A 20185-nucleotide genomic window follows, 5' to 3' on the forward strand; every position below is an offset into this window, starting at 1 on the left:
TAATATTAGGTCAAAGTTTACTAGAGCACAATAATATTATTCAACATGTTGCCCGCGACTTCGTCAGCGTTAGTATAGCAGATCACATCCCAAGTATTATTTATTGTACAAAAATATTTAATGTACAGAATTGACTTTCCTAAGATTATATTATATAAAGATGTTCCGCGCGGATTATCCTTGCGTAATTTAAGAATTTCACGCAACCGTACATTTTTCCGCAAAAAATAGCCTATGTCCCTTTACGTGGTCTATTCTTCATGTTTGCCAAATAACATAAAAATTGCACCAGTACTTCTTAAGATAATAAGCAATTTCATATTATTTACCCCGTTTTTTCCACATTTTCCTCTATTTCTTCGCTCTTATTAGTCTAAGCGTGATAAAATATAGCCTATAGCCTTTCTCGATAAATGGGCTATATAACACTGAAAGAATTTTTCAAATCGGATCAGTAGTTTCTGAGATTAGCGCGTTCAAATAAGCCCTTTCGTATAATTTCCCCCGTTGTTTCCACATTTTCCTCTATTTCTTCGCTCTTATTAGTCTAAGCGTGATAAAATATAACCTATAGCCTTCCTCGATAAATGGGCTATCCAACAGTGAAAGAATTTTTCAAATCGGACCAGTACTTCCTGAGACTAGCGCGTTCAAACAAACAAACAGACAAACTCTGCAGAATTATAATATTAAGTATAGATTTCCTCTATTTCTTCGCTCTTATTAGTCTAAGCGTGATAAAATATAATCTATAGCCTTCCTCGATAAATGGGCTATCCAACAATGAAAGAATTTTTCAAATCGGACCAGTACTTCCTGAGATTAGCGCGTTCAAACAAACAAACAAACAAACAAACTCTGCAGAATTATAATATTAGTATAGATGAATATTGTAAAAGGTCATAGTCAAAACTGACAACGAACTTTATATTAAACTGTTTTTATTTTACTTTAAATGGATTCTTATCATATTAAAATTATATTATTCCTCTTTCCATTCTATCCTACTATCCTTTCAAACTCTTTAAATATAAGTAAGCTTAGACAAAACAATAATATAAATTAACAATACATTAAGGAGCAGGTAGCCGAATAACCATCATATTTCTCGTGGGATTACTTTTGCTCCACAAATCCTTTTTCGATGGCCGCCCAATAAAACATCCTCTGTTTCCGTATGACGTGATCGTCGAGGGATATAATTCCACTAACACTGATATTGAGCTGGTCGGACGTGCGCCGCCTGCTAAGTGTTCACCTTTATCCATACTTTCCAGACGTTTCAGGCTTCAGCCGCCAACCTTGGATGAGGTATGGCGCAAGTTAGAGTCTTTTGTTCTTTTCTGTAGTATTCACGTGTTTTTTTTTTTTTTTATGAAATAAGGGGGCAAACGAACAAACGGGTCACCTGATGGAAAGCAACTTCCGTCGCCCATGGACACTCGCAGCATCAGAAGAGCTGCAGGTGCGTTGCCGGCCTTTTAAGAGGGAATTGGGTAATAGGGGAGGGTAGGGATGGGAAGGGAAGGAAAGGGAAGGGAATAGGATAGGGGATTGGGCCTCCGGTAAACTCACTCACTCGGCGAAACACAGCGCAAGCGCTGTTTCACGCCGGTTTTCTGTGAGAACGTGGTATTTCTCCGGTCGAGCCGGCCCATTCGTGCCGAAGCATGGCTCTCCCACGTTAAAGTTCAATGGAATATCTAAGCAATATTAAATATTGCTTAAATATTGCATTGATTTTTTATTATGCAAGAATGGTGCTTGGATGGGGGTTTGCACAAGTTAGAGTCTTTTATTATTTTTACCTTTTTGTTTGTCGTGCTTAACGGAATATGATAAGCATAATAGTGTTGTATATTTTGATTAAACAATAATGGTTTCACTTTAGTTTTATAATCGTGTAATTTTATAACATTTAATTACTTCTAAGCATGTTACGAATCTAGCTTATTTTTTAAATAAAAACATCCTTATTATATAGGTCATATTTCTTTATGACAACTGTTTATTATAAATACCATATTAAACATGAAACAAATACGACTACGTCCGCGGACGCGCCTCGCCGCCGTGTCCGCGGATGAAAAAACATCTCGCTAGCCAGATTCTTTTCAAACGTCCGAACGCTCAAGGTCGCGTCTGCGACTTATGTCAGACAATGTGCACAGTTTAGTGTATTTTGTATTAACCAGATAGAAACAAGCCGCATCCGAGGAAAACGTCCGAGGACAACGTCCGATAATTTGTTCCCAGCTTTATTATTTATAATATTTTCAATGACATTGTTCATGGATAGACAACCTAAGCATCATATCTAAATCCATGATCCACTGCAGGTTTATTTATTGGCAACCTTTGTTTCCTTTCCTCGTTTCCTCTCGTACCTTCTCCCACATTCTGGGGTAAAGTTCATCAGCCTGAGACGTAACGTCGTTACATAGCTCAATCAGGCGCCATTGACGACGCGATGTAAGCCCGACTCGATTGCCTCGCGTTATTCCCACCTACCTCTTACGCTATTGTTCTACGAAGTTTAACACCTTCCCAAAGGTATCCAAATAAATAAAACGTGTGTGGGATATCTTGATCGATTGTATTAAAATTATGAAATTCTATAGGGTGAATAACAGAAGGAGATTATGATCAAATAGTTTCTACCTACCCTTAAGAGTCCGGGTGCCATCGCAATTCTCATACAAACGTAATACCAAGATCATTTCCCATACGATAATATTTATCATATTTGAGTTATTATTCAGCTTAAGATAGTAATTACCTAGGTTCCTATACAAAAATTCACTGCAAAATATTTACATAGGTACCAAAAAATATGAACGATTACAATTTAGTATGTAAATATTGTAATCATTCATATTTTTGGTATGTAAATATTTTGCAGTGAAATTTTGTACAGGAACCTAGGTAATTATTACTAACATAAGCTGAATAATAACTCAAATATGGTAAATATTTTCGTATGGAAAATTATCTTGGTATTACGTTTGTATGAGAACTGTGATGGCACCCGGACTCTTAATACTGTCTTTGTACGTAATATGTATTCTCAAAAGCAAGGGGTTTTTTCTTTATATTTTCATCATCATACTAACGTCTGCTAGAATATGGACTCTCTCCGACGCCACTGTGGATTTCACGGCTAAATTCATCTATCACCAGGCAAGTTCTTGTCAGAAGCTCATTTGAGGAGAATTCGCCAGACTATACATCAAAATAATAACACTTGTATAATATCTCGTCGTATCCTACGAATAAGGGCGCCCTGGTCACTATGGCTTTTTATTTTTATTGCATAATCGAAATCGGCAGCTCATTATCTATATCCTTCAGTTTAAAAAAATATTAAAAGTTAACTTTAATAACCAGTAAATGAAGTTTTAAAAAATGCCACACTTGCTAGCTCTTAAATTCCCCGCCGAAAAAAGCAACAAAGGCTTCCGTGACCGTTTTCTTTGAGTGCGTGAGAGGACGCGCGGGGCGGGGACGAGGCGCTCGCGCCACATCGCCTTTACTCCGCGAACTCGCGTTATGAGTCATTGCACTGTTACTTGTTTAAATTACGTTGTGTTAACCGTTAAAGGGAACACACAGTAAGTACAAAATATGTTTTACATTATTTAAAGTAATTACCTGGAAAAAAGACACTGTTGCGTCTGTGGCCTTTTTCCACGGAATCGTCTCTTAGTACTAGCACTAAGGAATCGTTTGCCCTAATGGCTTTTGTTGCCCTAATGGCTTTTGTTTTGCCTTTTTCTATGTACGGTACGAAATTTATTTCTTTAATTTTTCTTTAGTTAAACAGTTATTATTGGCAAAATTATTACATGAATTTACCTTTTATTTACTAACCATTTCGAAAAGTATATAATTGAAAGTTTATAATGTTTTGTTTTAATTTTCTTAAAAAGCCGCAGTGAACTATGTGGCTTTTTCCGTAGTATAGAAAAATAGTTAAAGATAGTGTGCTACAAGAATATTTACTTATAAAATAATATTCCACAACACAATTTGAGTTTTTTTTTTTGTATTTTTCGGTTCTAGGAAACGAAAACAGTCCCCGGTGCCTGAAGGAATTGAATTTTTTTCAATTCCTTCAGGCACCGGGGAGTTTTGTTTTTGTTAAAACATTTAGGAAAAGAGCTTTTGGTGTATCGAGAGTGAGTGTAACGAAACTTTTTTTATTACTATTATTTTTTTTGGTTTATTGGACGAACTGTTAGTAACTAAACGTACCCAAAATTTTGAGTACATCTCTTGAGCTGTGCTGATGATGTATCATCGGTCATCACACTCTTGCAAAAGGACACGAGGGATGTCGTATATCGTCTCATTTTAAAAGAATTTGATTTAAAATACAAAATATAGAATAGGCACCGCTCCGTCATATTGTAACTACTCATAAGCTAAACCAAGAGCCAGCGACAGCCAGACTTTTTCATTTTATAAAAGCTGAAAGTTTTCCTTTAACTTAATTATGCTATACTCGTAATAAAGCCTATACTTATATTATAAATGGGAAAGTATGTTTGTTTGTCCTTCCTAGCGAAGCAACTAATCGACATCATTTTAACAACGACTAAATCGAAAGAATGAAGTGTAACATAGGCTACTTTTGGTTTTGGAAAAACATCATGTTCCTAAAATACTCGTGTTTTTACGCGATTTTCGAATTCCACGCGACCGAAGCGGGGGGTAAAAGCCAGTAACTCATATAGAGGTAAGAACGGCAAGCAACTATTATAGAGCTTCGGGCGCGGATACTTTAGGAGGTATCCAGTTTTGAAAGTCTACCGCACCTTCGATAAAATTTAAGGCAATTTTTTTCCTGGGGATAGCTGTGTGAATCTCGTCTCCCACTGACGGAACCTTATGACAGTTGCTCCCTACTGCCAGACAACTTATGCCAGTTACTTCCTACTGCCATGCCTCCTTAAAGTGTAATACTTTTGGCATTTTTGGGAATAGTGTCTGAGATGAGATTCCTACATTTCCGTAAGAATTAAGAAAAGAAAAGCGCTTTACATTGTATGGAGGACTAGGTAGAACTTAAAAATTGGATACCTCCTAAACGCGATCGAAATTCTATAGTTGCTGTTCGTTCATACAGGAAAACTTTCAGCTTTTATAAAATGACAAAAAACTGGCTATCGTTGGCTCTTGGATAATCTAATTGCCATAAAAGTTAACCAATATTAATATAGTCGTTAGTTATAATGATATTTGGTAATTTAAAATAACTGCCACAAAACTGAGAAGTCTTATCACGCTATACGGAACCAATAGTTATTGTGATTGCTTTCAGGGTCGAGAATTAATATAAAACGTATTCCATATTCCCATTTATATTGTTTTTTTAGTTTACGTACCCAAAGGGTAAAGACTTATTAATAAGACTTCGATGTCTGTCTGTCTGTCCATCTATCTCCAGGCTCTATCTAAAGAACTTTTCCCAAATTAAGTATATCTATTGCCACTATAACAACAAATACTGAAAACAAAAGAAATTAAGGGGGCTCCCATACAAGAAACGTGATTTTTTGCTAGTTTTTGCTCTGTCAATATTAGCAGCGATCTGTCAATAAACGAGCTTTTGAAAAAATATTTCGTTGTATTTATACTTTAATAATAATAATTGACGACAAAATTAAAATAAATTAAAAAATTAAAGGGGACTCTCAAACAAACAAAAAACACAAATTTTTGGCTATTTTTACTCTATAATGGTACGGAACCCTTCGTGCGATAATACAACTCGCAGTTGGCCGATTTTTCTATGTAATTTTAAAAAGAAAATTCTTTGATAATGAGCAATGAAAAGACATAAATGCGCTTAAGACCCCGTTGAATCCGAACAAAAAAGGCATAACGTTGCTTGTGTCTGATGAGACTTATTTTACTCCGCCGAAAAAAGAAATAAGGGACAAATCTACCCGAAATATCAAATTAAACGTCTCATTTAAAATTTCATAGCAACCGCTACGTAGTTATGCGATAATTTCATAATTAATTTCTAAAAGTTGTTTAACAATATTTTGAAATAAACACAAAAAACCTTCTCCTGTAAAGTAGGGTTTTTGCAATTGCGCCTTTATTCGTAGGATACGACGATCTGTTGTAGTCTACTAATTCATACATGTCATAATGAAATAAGCATAGGGAGCCCCGAATAATTAAACGCATAGGGGAAGCTGTAGTTAAAGGGGAAACGAGGTTAGAACTAAGGGTTTGTTGGTGTAGACCTAACACGATTAGGGTTTGTATGGGTTTGGGTAATAAAATGTATTATCATATTATTATGAATATACATGATAACATTACACAGCTTACACAAATGAAGGATATCATACAATAATAATTAAAAACAAAACTTCGTGTTCACCTGTTTTATTAGTACAGTACAGCTTTGTTGTAGAGGTAAATCACTTATAAACTGGTTTTTACTATTTACCAAAGGAACTTTTTCTTTCTTTATAAGTTTAACCACTACAGGCCGCCACACCGACTGGGACCTCACCGTTCAAAACAATAAAATATATATATTTATTTATTATATGTATAATATATTATAGTCTATTCTACTAAGTATATATATATATATATATATATATATATATATATATATATATATATATATATATATATATATATATATATATATTGTTAGCATAAAGAAGTCCCGAAGGCGGCCATGTTGGCAACCCAGCTATATAAGCAGAGCGCTTGCGCCGGTCACCCTCTTTGCTCATCGAGCTTTCGTGCTGTGAACATCTCGTGTGTCGTGTCGATAATTTCGTTTTTGTTAATTTCTGTTAATTTGTAAAATTTATATTTAGTGCATTAAAATCTTTTTGTATTTTGATTAATTTTTTTTTAAATAATTAATACGTCTTCGCCAAAATCAGAAGTGGGATAGAGCTCTTTTGCCTATTCCCGCAGCTGGTGGCAGCGAGTGACATTTTTTAAATTGTAGTGGTTAATAATTCTAAGTTTAAATAATGTCCGGACGCCGAACACGTGCTAGTGGCGGTAGGGCTACGCGTCGCGACGAGAGCTCGAATAGCAACTTGCAGGAACAGATAGGCACGATCCTCGCGCGACTACGGTCGTTGGAGGATCGCGCCATCCCATCGGCCAGCGTGGGCTCCGTGCGCGCGCTTGCTATCGAGCCCGACCACGTGGCGTCCGAGCCATCAGCACCGTCGGAAACGGTTCCACCGCCGGAATCTACCGCCAGTGCTGCCGAAACGTCCACCGCGAGTTCGTTACCTACCCTCGACCCGACGGACAGGATCATCGAAGCACTCGGCGTGCTATCAAAAGTAAGATCCAACCATTATTACATTTCAAATTTCGATCCGAGCTTACACGACATCGATTCTTGGTGTGAAGAAGTTGAAAAAGCTCGCGCGATCAACGGGTGGGACGATAACGAGTGCTTAGCGAGAATAGCTAACTGTTTAAAAGGGGACGCCCGTAGTTGGCTGAACGACTGGGTCACCAGTGATCGCAGTTGGACCAATTTTAAATTAGAATTTAAGCCATTGTGCTCGCGAAGAATCGATGTCGCTAACATACTTTATGAGGTTATGAGTACGAATTCTGATCGCTTTGCTACATACGCGGAATATGCTAGACGCTCGCTTTTACGCTTGAACATAGTAAAAGGCTTGAGCGATGATTTAATCGTTGCTATTGTTATTCGCGGCATTTGCGATCCGCAGATTCGTGCTACAGCCATGAATGCTCGACTCACATCTAAAGACCTTGTTGAATTTTTGTCTATTTACACTAAACCGAAACCGAGTGCATTCCGTGATCCTGTGCGTCCTTCGCGTAGTAAATTTGTAGATTTCAATAATCGTAAACGTAGTGCTACGCCTAGTCAAACCCATACCAGACGTGATTTAAAATGTTATACATGCGGTAACGTCGGTCACGTACAAAAACTTTGTCCGAAACGTCCTAAGCCTGAAAACAATACCGGTTCTACGATAAGTTCAAATACTACGAGTAATATTAATACTTCATTAACTGTGTGCGCTTTTTGTAAGAAAACCGGTCACGACGTCACGACTTGTTTTGCTAAACAGAGATCGGAATTTCGTAATACAAAAAATGTAAATTTCTGTCGTGAAATTGAAGGCTCAATTAATAGTGATCTCACTACCGCGGTCGTACAAGGTATTCCGACTGACGTTTTAATAGACAGTGGCTCCCATATCTCGTTAATTTCAGAGTTTGCGGTAAAACATTTTAATTGCGCGCGGGTACCCACATATCAACTTTTGCGCGGTATCGGTAATCAAAACATTGTTTGCACTAGTTACGTGACATTAGTGATCGAATTCAGTGATATCTCGTTAGAAGTTGATTTATTTGTTGTTCCGACGGGTTGTATAAATGTGCCAATTTTGATAGGAACGGACGTTTTAAATAGGGACGGAGTGGCTTATATACGTGTGAATAATGAACAAAGAATTACTCGGGTGTGTAATACGAATTCAGTGAGTACTGTGTTAATTGTTCGATCTGACGATCCGTTGTCGATTGATACGCCATTGCAAGGAATCGATCGGGATAAGCTTTATGAGGTAATTAATCAGTTTAAAGATAGTTTTATCGTGGGTACCGCCTCAACTACTGTTAATACGGGCAGTATGCACATCGAATTAACGAGTGATGTCCCAGTACATTATAGGCCTTACAAGCTTTCTATTGACGAGAAAATGAGGGTTCGAGAAATAATACGCGATCTATTAGATAAGCGGGTGATACGCGAGTCCGAATCTCCATATGCCAGCCCCATTATTCTTGTCAAAAAGAAAGATGGTAAGGATCGGCTTTGTGTAGACTACCGGGCGTTAAATGCAATAACGGTGAAGGATCGCTATCCATTACCGTTGATTCAAGATCATATTGATCGACTTGGTAAATGTAAGTTCTTCAGTTGCCTGGATATGGCAACTGGCTTTCATCAAATAGGATTGGATAGCGATTCTATACCGAAAACGGCCTTCGTTACGCCCGAGGGCCAGTACGAATACTTGAAGATGCCCTTTGGTCTAGCCAACGCTCCGGTCGTCTATCAAAGAATAATTACCAAAACCTTGAAAACATTGATCGAAAGTGGCAAAGTCCTGGTTTACGTCGACGATGTCCTTGTATTAGCTAACACGATCGACGAGGCAATCGAAAATTTACGTGAGACACTCCAAACTTTGACTACAGCTGGATTTTCCATCAACCTGAAAAAGAGTACGTTCGTGGCAACAGAGGTGGAGTATTTGGGGCGTAAGATATCCCAAGGTCAGGTGAGGCCAAGCGAACGTAAAATTCAAGCTCTCATTGATTCACCGGTTCCCACGAGCGTGCGACAGGTACGACAGCTCCTAGGGCTAGCCGGATATTTCCGCCGATATATACCGGGTTACGCATCTAAAACCGCGCCCATAGCGTATTTAACACGAAACGGTGTGCCATTCCAGTGGGGTGAGGAGCAGGAAAAAGCGCGGAAATACTTAATCGACTGTTTAACTAGCGAGCCGGTGCTTGCGGTGTTCAACCCTTCACTCCCCACAGAATTGCACACTGACGCGAGTGCTATCGGGTACGGCGCTGTGCTCATTCAGGTACATTCTAATAATCGACGTCGTGTAGTCGAGTATTTTAGTAGAACCACGCAGGGCGCCGAACCACGATACCATTCCTATGAGCTCGAGACTCTCGCAGTCTTGAGAGCTCTCCAACACTTTCGGCATTATTTACTCGGAATTCCGTTTAAAATCGTCACCGATTGCAATGCACTAAAACTGACTAAAAATAAGAAGGACCTACTTCCGCGTGTCGCCCGCTGGTGGATGTATATGCAGGATTTTAATTTTGTTATCGAATATAGAAAAGGTGCATTGATGCAACACGCGGATTTCTTAAGTAGAAATCCTGCTGACGTTCGCCAGATAACACGACCCCGGAATTGGGCCCAGATCGCGCAATCTGCTGACGATGAAACGCGTACTTTAATTGAAAAAGTAAATAACAATGAGCTTGACTCGTCTAGATACGTCGTTCGAAACGACATACTTTATTACAAATACGCTCCAATAGGTGAGGAGCCCAGACTCTTATGCTATATCCCAAAAGGACATCGTTTAAGCCTCTTACGTATCTTTCATGATCAACACGAACATATAGGTTATGATAAAACTGTGGAACTAATTTTACGTCACTTTTGGTTTCCGGGGCTTCGTGCTTTCGCAAAAAAATATACTAGTCACTGCTTAGTGTGCTTATCCTCTAAGAAAATTCCCCGCGCTCCTCAACAACCAATAGCTTCTTGGCATAAGCCAGATACTCCGTTTAGTAATGTTCATGTAGATATACTCGGTCCATTACCCGAATCTAATGGTTTTAAATATGTTTTGCTGCATGTAGATTCATATTCTAAATATTGTTTACTTTATCCAATGAAACGACAAGACACAAACGAGTTAAAACAGATTTTTTCCAATTCTGTATCTTTATTCGGCACACCAAAATTGTTAGTTTGTGATCGAGGCCGTATGTTCGAGAGTATGAGCTTCCAAAAATGGGTAAACGAGATGGGATGTCAAATTCATTTTATCACACCCGAAATGCACGCTGAAAATGGTCAGGTAGAGAGATACTGTAGGACTGTTTTAAATATGTTGCGTATTGAGGCCGGTAACAAAAAGGAGTGGTCCGACTGCTTGTGGCGGCTACAGCTTGTTATAAATTCTACTAAACATAAAACCACACAAACTTCACCTTTACAAGTACTAGTGGGTATTGACGGCACCACCCCTATTATACGGGCTTTGATTCGTGATGTCGCAGTAGAAAATACTCGACCTAACCGCGAAGGTTTACGTGAATTACGTAGACAACGAACTACCAGCCTGTTGGAGCAAAACAGGCAAAAACAAGATGCCTACATCAATAAGAGCCGCAAAACTATTCGCACCTTCAAGGAAAATGACTTAGTTTTCGTCATTAAAAACGCACAGATGACTGGGAAGTTAGACTCTGGTATGAGGGGTCCTTATTGTGTTACTAAGGTTTTACAGCACAACCGCTACCAACTACGACTACTTGGCAACTCCTATGGCAAAACAACGCAGGCCGCTGCCGAGCATATGGTAGTTTGGCGTGGAGAATGGACCCCCGAGTCGTGCGCCACGTTTTTTGACAGTAAGTGTTGTCTTAGTCATTTACTTGAAGTGTATACATGTAAGGAGGCATAGAGCCATGCTCTGCTGTATATGTGTCGAGCGTTGCTCCACTGTGCGTTGAGCGTTGCTCCGCTGTGCGTTGAGCGTTGCTCCGCAGTGCGTCGAGCGTTGCTCCGCTGTGTGTTGAGCCTTGCTCCACTGATCCTATTAGATAATATTATAGTTTAGCCGATAGATCAATAATAGTACTTTTGATCGTGAGGATTTTTAAAATGAACATGTTTTCTCGACACTTATGAAAGCAAAAGTCTATACTATTGTTTAGTTCACCTTGCTTTTAGTGACAACTAAGTAAATTTCATTCTGTTTGCTCTTGGTTGGAGAATAAAAGCGAAGCTATGATTTATTGTTTTATTAAATGAGATTTATGTCATTTCAGTTGCGGATAACGAAACTTCCGAGGAATCTGTTGAAGGTGAAGAAAATGCAGCTGGACCAAGCTGTGTGCATATTGAGGAACATCCTGATGGTAGCACACCATCGGAGACATCCTTCGTCGAGGAAGGTGGTGCAGAAGTGGCCGAGAACGGCCCCTCGTCAGGAGAGGCCGTGTTAGCATAAAGAAGTCCCGAAGGCGGCCATGTTGGCAACCCAGCTATATAAGCAGAGCGCTTGCGCCGGTCACCCTCTTTGCTCATCGAGCTTTCGTGCTGTGAACATCTCGTGTGTCGTGTCGATAATTTCGTTTTTGTTAATTTCTGTTAATTTGTAAAATTTATATTTAGTGCATTAAAATCTTTTTGTATTTTGATTAATTTTTTTTTAAATAATTAATACGTCTTCGCCAAAAATATATATATATATATATATATATATATATATATATATATATATATATATATTTTTTTTTTTTTATTAGCCTATGCTATCCCACTGCTGGGCAAAGGCCTCCCCCAGGGTCTTCCACTTGTCTCGCTCCAGCGCCACCGTTGGCCAGCCCGGCTGGTACGCCTCCAGCTCATCGCGCCATCTTTTCCTAGGCCGGCCACGGTTGCGTCTTCCATCTTCAGGTACCCACTCTGTCGATATCTTTGCCCAGCGGTCGGGATATATATATATATATATATATATATATATATATATATTACTTATATAAAAAAAAAGAAAAAAAAAAGTGTCCATGGCGTGATGGACCACAATTAATTAAAATTCATAATATTATTTCAATTATCCTTGGTGCGAAAAATCTAAATAATAAAATAACAAAAAAAGGATATGGACGAAAAGTCCATAGACAGCCACAATTTTATAATTAAAAAAAAAAAAAACCACTACAGGCTCTACCACAGCACTCATTCGGCGGATGGCTCCGTACTCGATCTTTTTACCTCATCGCCGAATGTTTTCAGAAATACACTTTCTAGACACTGGTTCTCAAAATAATTGTTAATCGTTAGTCAGTTTAATTGAGTTTTGTTAAATGTCTTTTATTTCGTCTTGTTTAAAATTAGTTCATATTATTACTTAATTACTGTTTGTTATCCGGGAAAACGAAATAAATAAATAAATATACTCTTAAATATAACATTCATTAAAAACATTAGGTTCAATAACCTCCTCCTTTTTGGAAGTCGGTTAAAAATACCCTCTCTTTCTATCTCTACATACCTATACTGTCTAGGTTTAATCAATGCGGTATAATATTTCAAAGGGCTGCAACCCCACGCTTAATTTAGTTACAAATAACCCCTTCATTTGGGAATAAAGTTGGTGTAACCTGTAGCGTAAATATTATAATGAGAAAAAAACTTTTTTCCCAACCTTTTGTCTGCCATATTAAACCGATTTAGGAATTTTTGAATACCGTGAAAGAACATAGGATACTTTTTTCCCAAAAAATTAAAAATTTTTGCGCGAAAAACAACTTTCTGCGCAACGGAGTAGCGACCATCAACTTGTGTAGTATAAAGATTAAAGACAAAAACTTCTGATAGTAAAATCATTAATCTATTAGGGTCAATTCAGACTGCAACGCGACGAGACGAGGCGCGGCGCGGCATAAATTTGTATAGATTTGACAGATTTCAATTGCGTGAGACCTCTTTCGAAAGACCATAAAATTATAAATTTACAAATGCATCTACGCGTCACGTTGTGGTCTGAATCAACCCTATGGGTCAATTCAGACCGCAACGCGACGAGACGAGGCGAGGCGCAGCGTGGCATAAATTTGTATAGATTTGACAGATTTCAATTGCGCGAGGCGACATGCCAATCTGTCAATTCAGTAAAAATTTAGAAATGCTCTACGCATTGCGTTGCGGTCTGAATCAAGTATCAACCTTTGGGAAACAGAAAATCTGAGAGCAATACGCAAAAATGATATTGCTAAAAAAACTTGCAGGCGCTTACATAAATCGAAAATAGGAGTCTGCTGTGTCCCTCTCTCCCTATACCAACATATTTTCATGAAAAATAGTTGGTTCGATTCGCACCCTTATACAAAAGCGATGGGGTGTTATGAGGGGTGTAATTTACAAAATTTTCCCCTTCATTGTAAGACGATTGTAGTTATATAAAGGGACCGATGGCCATGACTTGCTCTGGGGTAAAATGTGGGAGCAAAAAAATTTGGATAGGTGGTCGGTAGGTATAGTTTATTAATATTTTAACAATTATTATTTCTGATAGCTTTATAATTCCATATTAATTATAATATAAGAATATGATTTACAGGCAAAGAGCAGACTATATCTACATCAAGCTCAGCCGTCTAATCAATTAAAGCCAACCAAGTAACGCAAATCTGCATTTGAATTTAATTTTTTTATGGTACGGTATCTCAAAAAATATCGTGTGGCACTCGCGGACTGCCGCGGTAAAGCATTTTTTATGCAATTATAATTCGTATACGTCTAGTCTCACGCACACAAAAACCGTGCCGGAGTCTGGCAACGCCGCACCGCTGTGCCGGTCGGAAAGGGGTGTGTTAGGTTTTTTTGTTACAGAATTTCTTGATTCGATCGCCGCACCCAAAGCAGGCGACAGAAGCTATGCAATACCATAAAAGAAAATATAATAATATAATGTACCATAAACGTACACGTTGGCAGCCCGCTACATGTAGCGGCGGCAGACGACGTGTCGTCGCGACGCTACTGGTTTCTATGTATTTATATGAATAAGTGTCGCTAGCTTCGTGTCGCTAGCTGCGCAGGGTATTTCATAGAAATATATTTTTTTTAACATGGGGAAGTGCTTTACGCATCCCCGGCAAATTGGGGATATCGGCCGGGGTATGTGGGACTCCTGTCTACCCACTAAAACCCCATGGTGTTCCACTCATCGCTAAAGGCAGAGTTGCGGGTACGATAGAACCGAAGTAGTTAACCAGACACCAGTAGTGTCGCTACGATACGTCGTCTGCAGTTGTCGCGTGTCCGTCAGTTCCAGCTTGTACCTTTATACTATTATCTTATGTAACCATAAACTATTGTCCTCATTGATGACTAGCTGTCCCGGTGAACTTCGTGTCACTTTAAAACCTTCCCTGGACTTCTACGAATATTTTAACACTAAAATTAGCCCAATCCGTTCAGCCGTTTTCCAGTTTTAGCGTTACTAACACAATTGAAAATCCATCTTTATATATACAGGCTGTAACAAAAATAAGTGATAATACTTTAGGGTGTGTACGTGTTCCTTGTAGAGAATTCACTATGAAAGTAGCAGCGCTGAAAGACAAACTTTTTTTTTACTTTTGTATGGGAAAACTCGTGACGCTCGGGCCCTTGCCCATACAAAAGTGAAAAAATTTTTTCGTCTTTCAGCGCTGCTACTTTCACAGTGAACTCTCTACAAGAAACACGTACACACCCTAAAGTATTATCACTTATTTTTGTTACACACTGTATAGATATAGATTTAAGTCAAGCTATTGAAAGAATAAAAATTGATCTTTATTGCGAACATCCACTTGTATTAGCTCCACGTGACCGGGGGAGCCGGGTGCTGAGAATAAACTGATTTATCGTTATCAGTGAAGATAACATTCACGCCTTCAGATGCCGGCGATGTCGGCGGCGTCGTTACCGGCGTTTTACAACAATTATTTATGCTTCTTTTATGTTTCACATTGTAAACTCGTGGTGTGTTTAAATACTGCTTTTGTGATTGTCAAAAGATAAAAGAGTTCTTTCTTTTATATTTTTGTATCCTTGGAGATAAGTAAATAAAATAATGCCTCCCACGCTGCTGTTTGAAACCAGATTAGGTACTTACGCAGGATTTTATGGTGCCCCAGTGTGTGCACATTTGATAAGTGCTTGTATATAAAGCAGTTATTACTTGTGTAACCTAGTAGGAGGCTACGACACGACTGGCGTACGTCCGTTATTTTATCCATTCACCATAATTTTACCAGCGTAATTTGTGATTAGCGGAATTTCGGTCGCGTAAATATCTTTTCATACAAATCATGACTCACAAAATTACGCTCGTGTGAATCAAACAGGACTTTTTTATGAAACTGAATGCAGCAGAATTTCTGCAAGCCGAAATTCTGCGACTCACAACTCACAAATTACGCTCGTTTGGCTTCACCCTTACCTGTTTATATTTAATCCATATCTTATAATATTATAATACGAGAAAGTGTGTCTATCTGTTACCTCTTCACGTCCAAACCGCTGAACCGATTTTGCTGTTTGGTACGGAGATACTTTGAGTCCCGGGAAAGGACAGAGGATACTTTTATTTCGAAAATGTGTACGGTTCCCGCGCAATAAACGAATTTTGGCGCAACGGAGTTGAGGGCGTCACCTAGAATTTAAATATTTTAGTGATAGTTACTAAGAAAGTAATAAGTAATAACAAAAAAACTTGAGAGGTGTCAAGGGACACCCGAATGGAATGAAGTTATTTCTTATATTCAAAAAACCTGTATAGAAATACATTATACACTCAAAAATATTAAAAAAAACGCCATCTACTGACGCCCAGGAATACTAACAACGCGTCGCTGTACTTTATTCTCAAATACGTTGACGCACAGGAATACTATCAACGCCCTCTGCCCCTACCATGCAGGTACTTATAAAAAAGTGTCGTTACTTTTTCAGGCAAGCCCAAGGCGCAACGCACGATAAGGAACTACGTTCCAAAACTACATTCCAATAATTGTCCGCAAAGAAGCCTATGTATATTATCTATTTGGGCGCCATGGCTAACAAGTAATTCAGAGTGATTTGCATAACTATACAATAAAATATTAAAATCGCCCACTCTAAGAAGACAAATAAATATGTCCCTGCTTGTTGAACAATCCCTATGGGTATTAGTTATTACCTACCCCAGTGCCAGCGGGTTTTAGGCCCAGAAACTGACAGAGGATTTGTGTGTGAAATTAAATCTTAGAAATTCCTGACAGCTTGGCATAAAAAATCATCTTCAGATGGAATCATAACAAATGAATGTGGAGCATTGAGCGAGGTGATGATCATGAGATATAAAAGTTAAAAGCTTTTGCTATCATATCAGCTTCCAAACAAAAAATCGGTCAAGGGCTAGTCGGACTCGCGCACAAACAGTTCCGTATCGTAGCGTTATAGAGCCCCCCTTAAATTTTTAATTTATTTTAATATTATTATTTAATATTAAAATACACATATTATAACAACTTTGTGAAAAATTCGAGTGCCTACCTCATGCCATTATTGATATCTAAGAGCAAAAAAGCTCGAAAAAATCACGTTCGTTGTATGGGAGCTCCCCTTAAATATTGTTTGTTTTGAGTGTTTGTCCTTATAGCGGCAACAGATATACACAATCTGTGAAAATTTCAGAAGTCTAGCTATAGCGGTTCTTGAATCTTGAGATACAGCCTGGAGACAGATAGACGGACAGACAACGAAGTCTTAGTATAGGGTCCCGTTTTTACCCTTGTGTACGAAACCCTAAAAAAAGAGCTAAATCGTCCCACTCGAATATATGCTACGAACATAGTGACATACACATACACAGACAGACAGATCAAACTTATAACAACTCCTTTTTGTCGCGGGTTGAATATAAAAGAAGTAATAAGGTAAGAACCTAATTGCTTCTTAAATTTTTGTGTGTTTGCTATCTCTTTTGTCTTTAATATACCAAAGTATGCAAGTACAAAACAAACTATTCCCCAGAGACAAATTTCGACGGAATCCAATTTTCACTCGCAAGTTTTAAATGCACAAAAAGTTCGCGAAAAAAAGGTCGCAAAAGCTAAAAAACGTTTATTTTGGTCACACCGCAAGTCAATTACTGTGCGAAAAACAATTACAAGTGTGTCTGTTGTCGAGTATAAAAGTGAAACTCTCAAATGGACTGCATGTAGGTCGACCAGGATTTTATTTTTCCAAAGGATTTTTGTTCAAAATATATGCATAGCTTTTATGCGCGTTCGTAGTTCTAAATCCTGCTATTATTTCAAAGAGCACGAACAAAACAGTTTGTCAGAACTGCAAGTTTATTCCCAAAACGAGTATTGCAAGCCTAATAAATTCCAAATATTGTATTGGAACAATATAAAATTATTACTAGCAGTTATCATATTTTACACCCGCTGATTTCGTGGTAATTTTGTTTGGGGACTGTGTTTACAATTTGGAATTGTAGTTTTAATGGAAATTTGTTTTAGGTGTAAAATTTGTCACTACGTTTTATAATTTACAAACTTAAATAAGTACACAGTTTGTGTGCTTAAACCTATTTAATTTTTAAGGTTCAATATAAGCTGTGGTACAGGCTTGAAAGGAAGGCTTAGTTCTTCATCAGTTCGACAAATAGTTTTTTTAATATAACAAACGAGCAAACGGGTCACCTGATGGAAAGCAACTTCCGTCGCCCATGGACACACGCAGCATCAGAAGAGCTGCAGGTGAGTTGCGGCGTTTTAAGAGGGAAAAGGGTAATAGGGGAGGGTAGGGAAGGGAATAGGAGAGGGTAGAGAAGGAAATAGGAGAGGGTAGGGAAGAGAAAAGGGATTGGGCCTCCGGTAAACTCACTCACTCGGCGAAACACAGCGCAAACGTTGTTTCACGCCGGTTTTCTGTGAGCCCGTGGTATTTCTCCGGTCGAGCCGAGGTCGAGCATGGCTTTCCCACGTCAAACTTATATATAAACTTATTACTTATAAAGTATGTCAAACTTCTAATAATTTTTTTATTAAGTACTTTAAAAATCTTTAATCCAATTAATTTTCATATAGTCTTAGAATCTAAGAAATTCCGATAATAATATTATTATACTTATAGTCATAACATAACAATATGTAAAGAGGGCCTTTTTACCGTGATAAATGTTTTCTAAGTTTAATAAATGTCGTTTTAGAACAAGATGTCGCCTAACTTCTAAAAATACATCAATAAACTGACATAACCTAGAAAAATCCACGCCCAAAAAGATCAGCGAGTTCGGAAAGTTTCCTCTCGATGGAATTTCAATAATAGGCCCCGAGTAAAAGCCACTCAAACGATCAAACTCGAGCTCGCGAATACTTTCCACTTTGAAATTCCCAACATTGATGGATAGCATACTTGTGTACTTCGATGTTTCCGATGACGGGGTAAAATTTATCTACACGCGCCATGCTAATAACCGACATTAATGTGTCACTTAAAAGTTAAAATATAGAACTTCATAATAGAAAAACGACGCAAAAACTTAATACAGTAGACCCACAAGTATCTTTTAGCGCGTGGATGACATTCAAAATCAAAATATTTATTTCTAAATAGGTTAACAAAGTTAACACTTTCAGAACGTCGTGTCTACATATTGAGGCCTACCACCGGTTCGGGAACTACCCCGCCGAGAAGAACCGGCGCGGCGTAAGAAACTCGCACGCTATCATTTTTATTTTCCACCTTTTTGGTAAAAGGTGGCCCACCTTTTACCAAAAAGGTGGAAAATAACAATGATAGCTTAAACTAACACTAAGTAAAGTAAGTAAAAATGTGGTATATTTATATAGAAGCGACCTATGATCTGTCAGCTTATTTTTCCCAGGGTGGGCTATCATTGAGAAAATCAGTTACTTACCTACCTTTTAATAAGCCTTTGCAATGAGGCACGAAGCAGCGGTTCAATATTATGGCGTTGGAAGCATGACGCCATGAGCACTGTACACTGGCCAGTATCCAGTAGCGATGAGCAAAGCAAGACCAAGGCCAAGACTCGACCAGTCTTGGTCATGGTCTTGGTCTTGCTCAAGTTTGTCTGGTCGTGGGTCTTGGTCTTGGTCTTGGTCCTGGTCTTGGTCTTGCACACCTAGTCTTGGTCTTGGTCTTGCTAACATTTTTCAAAACTTTTTGTAAACGTTATTTTCTCAAAGGAACATTTTCAAACCTAAATTATTAGACTGGCTATTCTCAAATTGCGGAATTCTGTCTGTATCGGTCATTGACTCCCTTTTCATCTGTCTGTTCCAGGCTGTATCACAAGAACTTGAAATTCATGGTAAGTAAATATTTTATCTCATACTATAGTGACTGTGACTTGGTACTACTAATATATATATATGTCGTAGGATGATTTGATAAATCCGTGTTTTCGCGAAATGCCTAGAATTTTCGCGAAAATTCGATTTATCAAATCATCCTACGATGTCGTAGGATGATTTGATAAATCGAATTTTCGCGAAAGTTCTAGGGATTTCGCGAAAACACGGATTTATCAAATCATCCTACGACATATATATATATTCTGTGCTGTGACTAAGTAAAATTTTCAGCAAGAGTCTTGCATGGAGTCTTGGTCTTGCTAGTCTTAGGATAGTCTTGCCTTTTTGCCTTTTTGCAAGACCAAGACTGCAAGAGCAAGACCAATTTCGCTCATCACTAGTATCCAGCTCTGGATTTATGTATAGGCAGTATAGGCCATGGGCGGCAGCGTCCTATGGCGTTCTAGGACGACGGCAGAGCTAATACATAGGGGCG

At 38.4% G+C, this 20185-nt stretch overlaps 1 protein-coding gene and 1 long non-coding RNA gene across 2 annotated transcripts; both read left to right on the plus strand.

The window, feature by feature from the left end:
- Positions 1–9997: 9997 nt before the first annotated feature.
- On the plus strand, positions 9998–11911 carry LOC121726396. Its single transcript, XM_042113747.1, has 2 exons — positions 9998–11229; positions 11650–11911. Exons 1-2 carry the CDS (start codon positions 10485–10487, stop codon positions 11829–11831), a joined length of 927 nt encoding a protein of 308 aa, XP_041969681.1. The 5' UTR covers positions 9998–10484; the 3' UTR covers positions 11832–11911.
- A 6007-nt stretch (positions 11912–17918) lies between these two features.
- LOC121726398 lies at positions 17919–19539 on the plus strand. Its single transcript, XR_006035530.1, has 3 exons — positions 17919–17931; positions 19385–19460; positions 19522–19539. It is a non-coding gene; the product is annotated as an uncharacterized LOC121726398 (long non-coding RNA).
- Positions 19540–20185: the final 646 nt, after the last annotated feature.

This window comes from Aricia agestis, chromosome 4, assembly GCF_905147365.1.
Source record: "Aricia agestis chromosome 4, ilAriAges1.1, whole genome shotgun sequence".
NCBI classification, from domain to species: domain Eukaryota; kingdom Metazoa; phylum Arthropoda; class Insecta; order Lepidoptera; family Lycaenidae; genus Aricia; species Aricia agestis.

Bases quoted from the DNA above. Each gene is read 5' to 3' on its own strand.
- LOC121726396 (XM_042113747.1), top strand. From the start codon at position 10,485: ATGAAACGACAAGACACAAACGAGTTAAAACAGATTTTTTCCAATTCT. The intron at 11,230-11,649 runs GTAAGTGTTGTC...ATGTCATTTCAG, and splicing joins GTGCGCCACGTTTTTTGACA to TTGCGGATAACGAAACTTCC.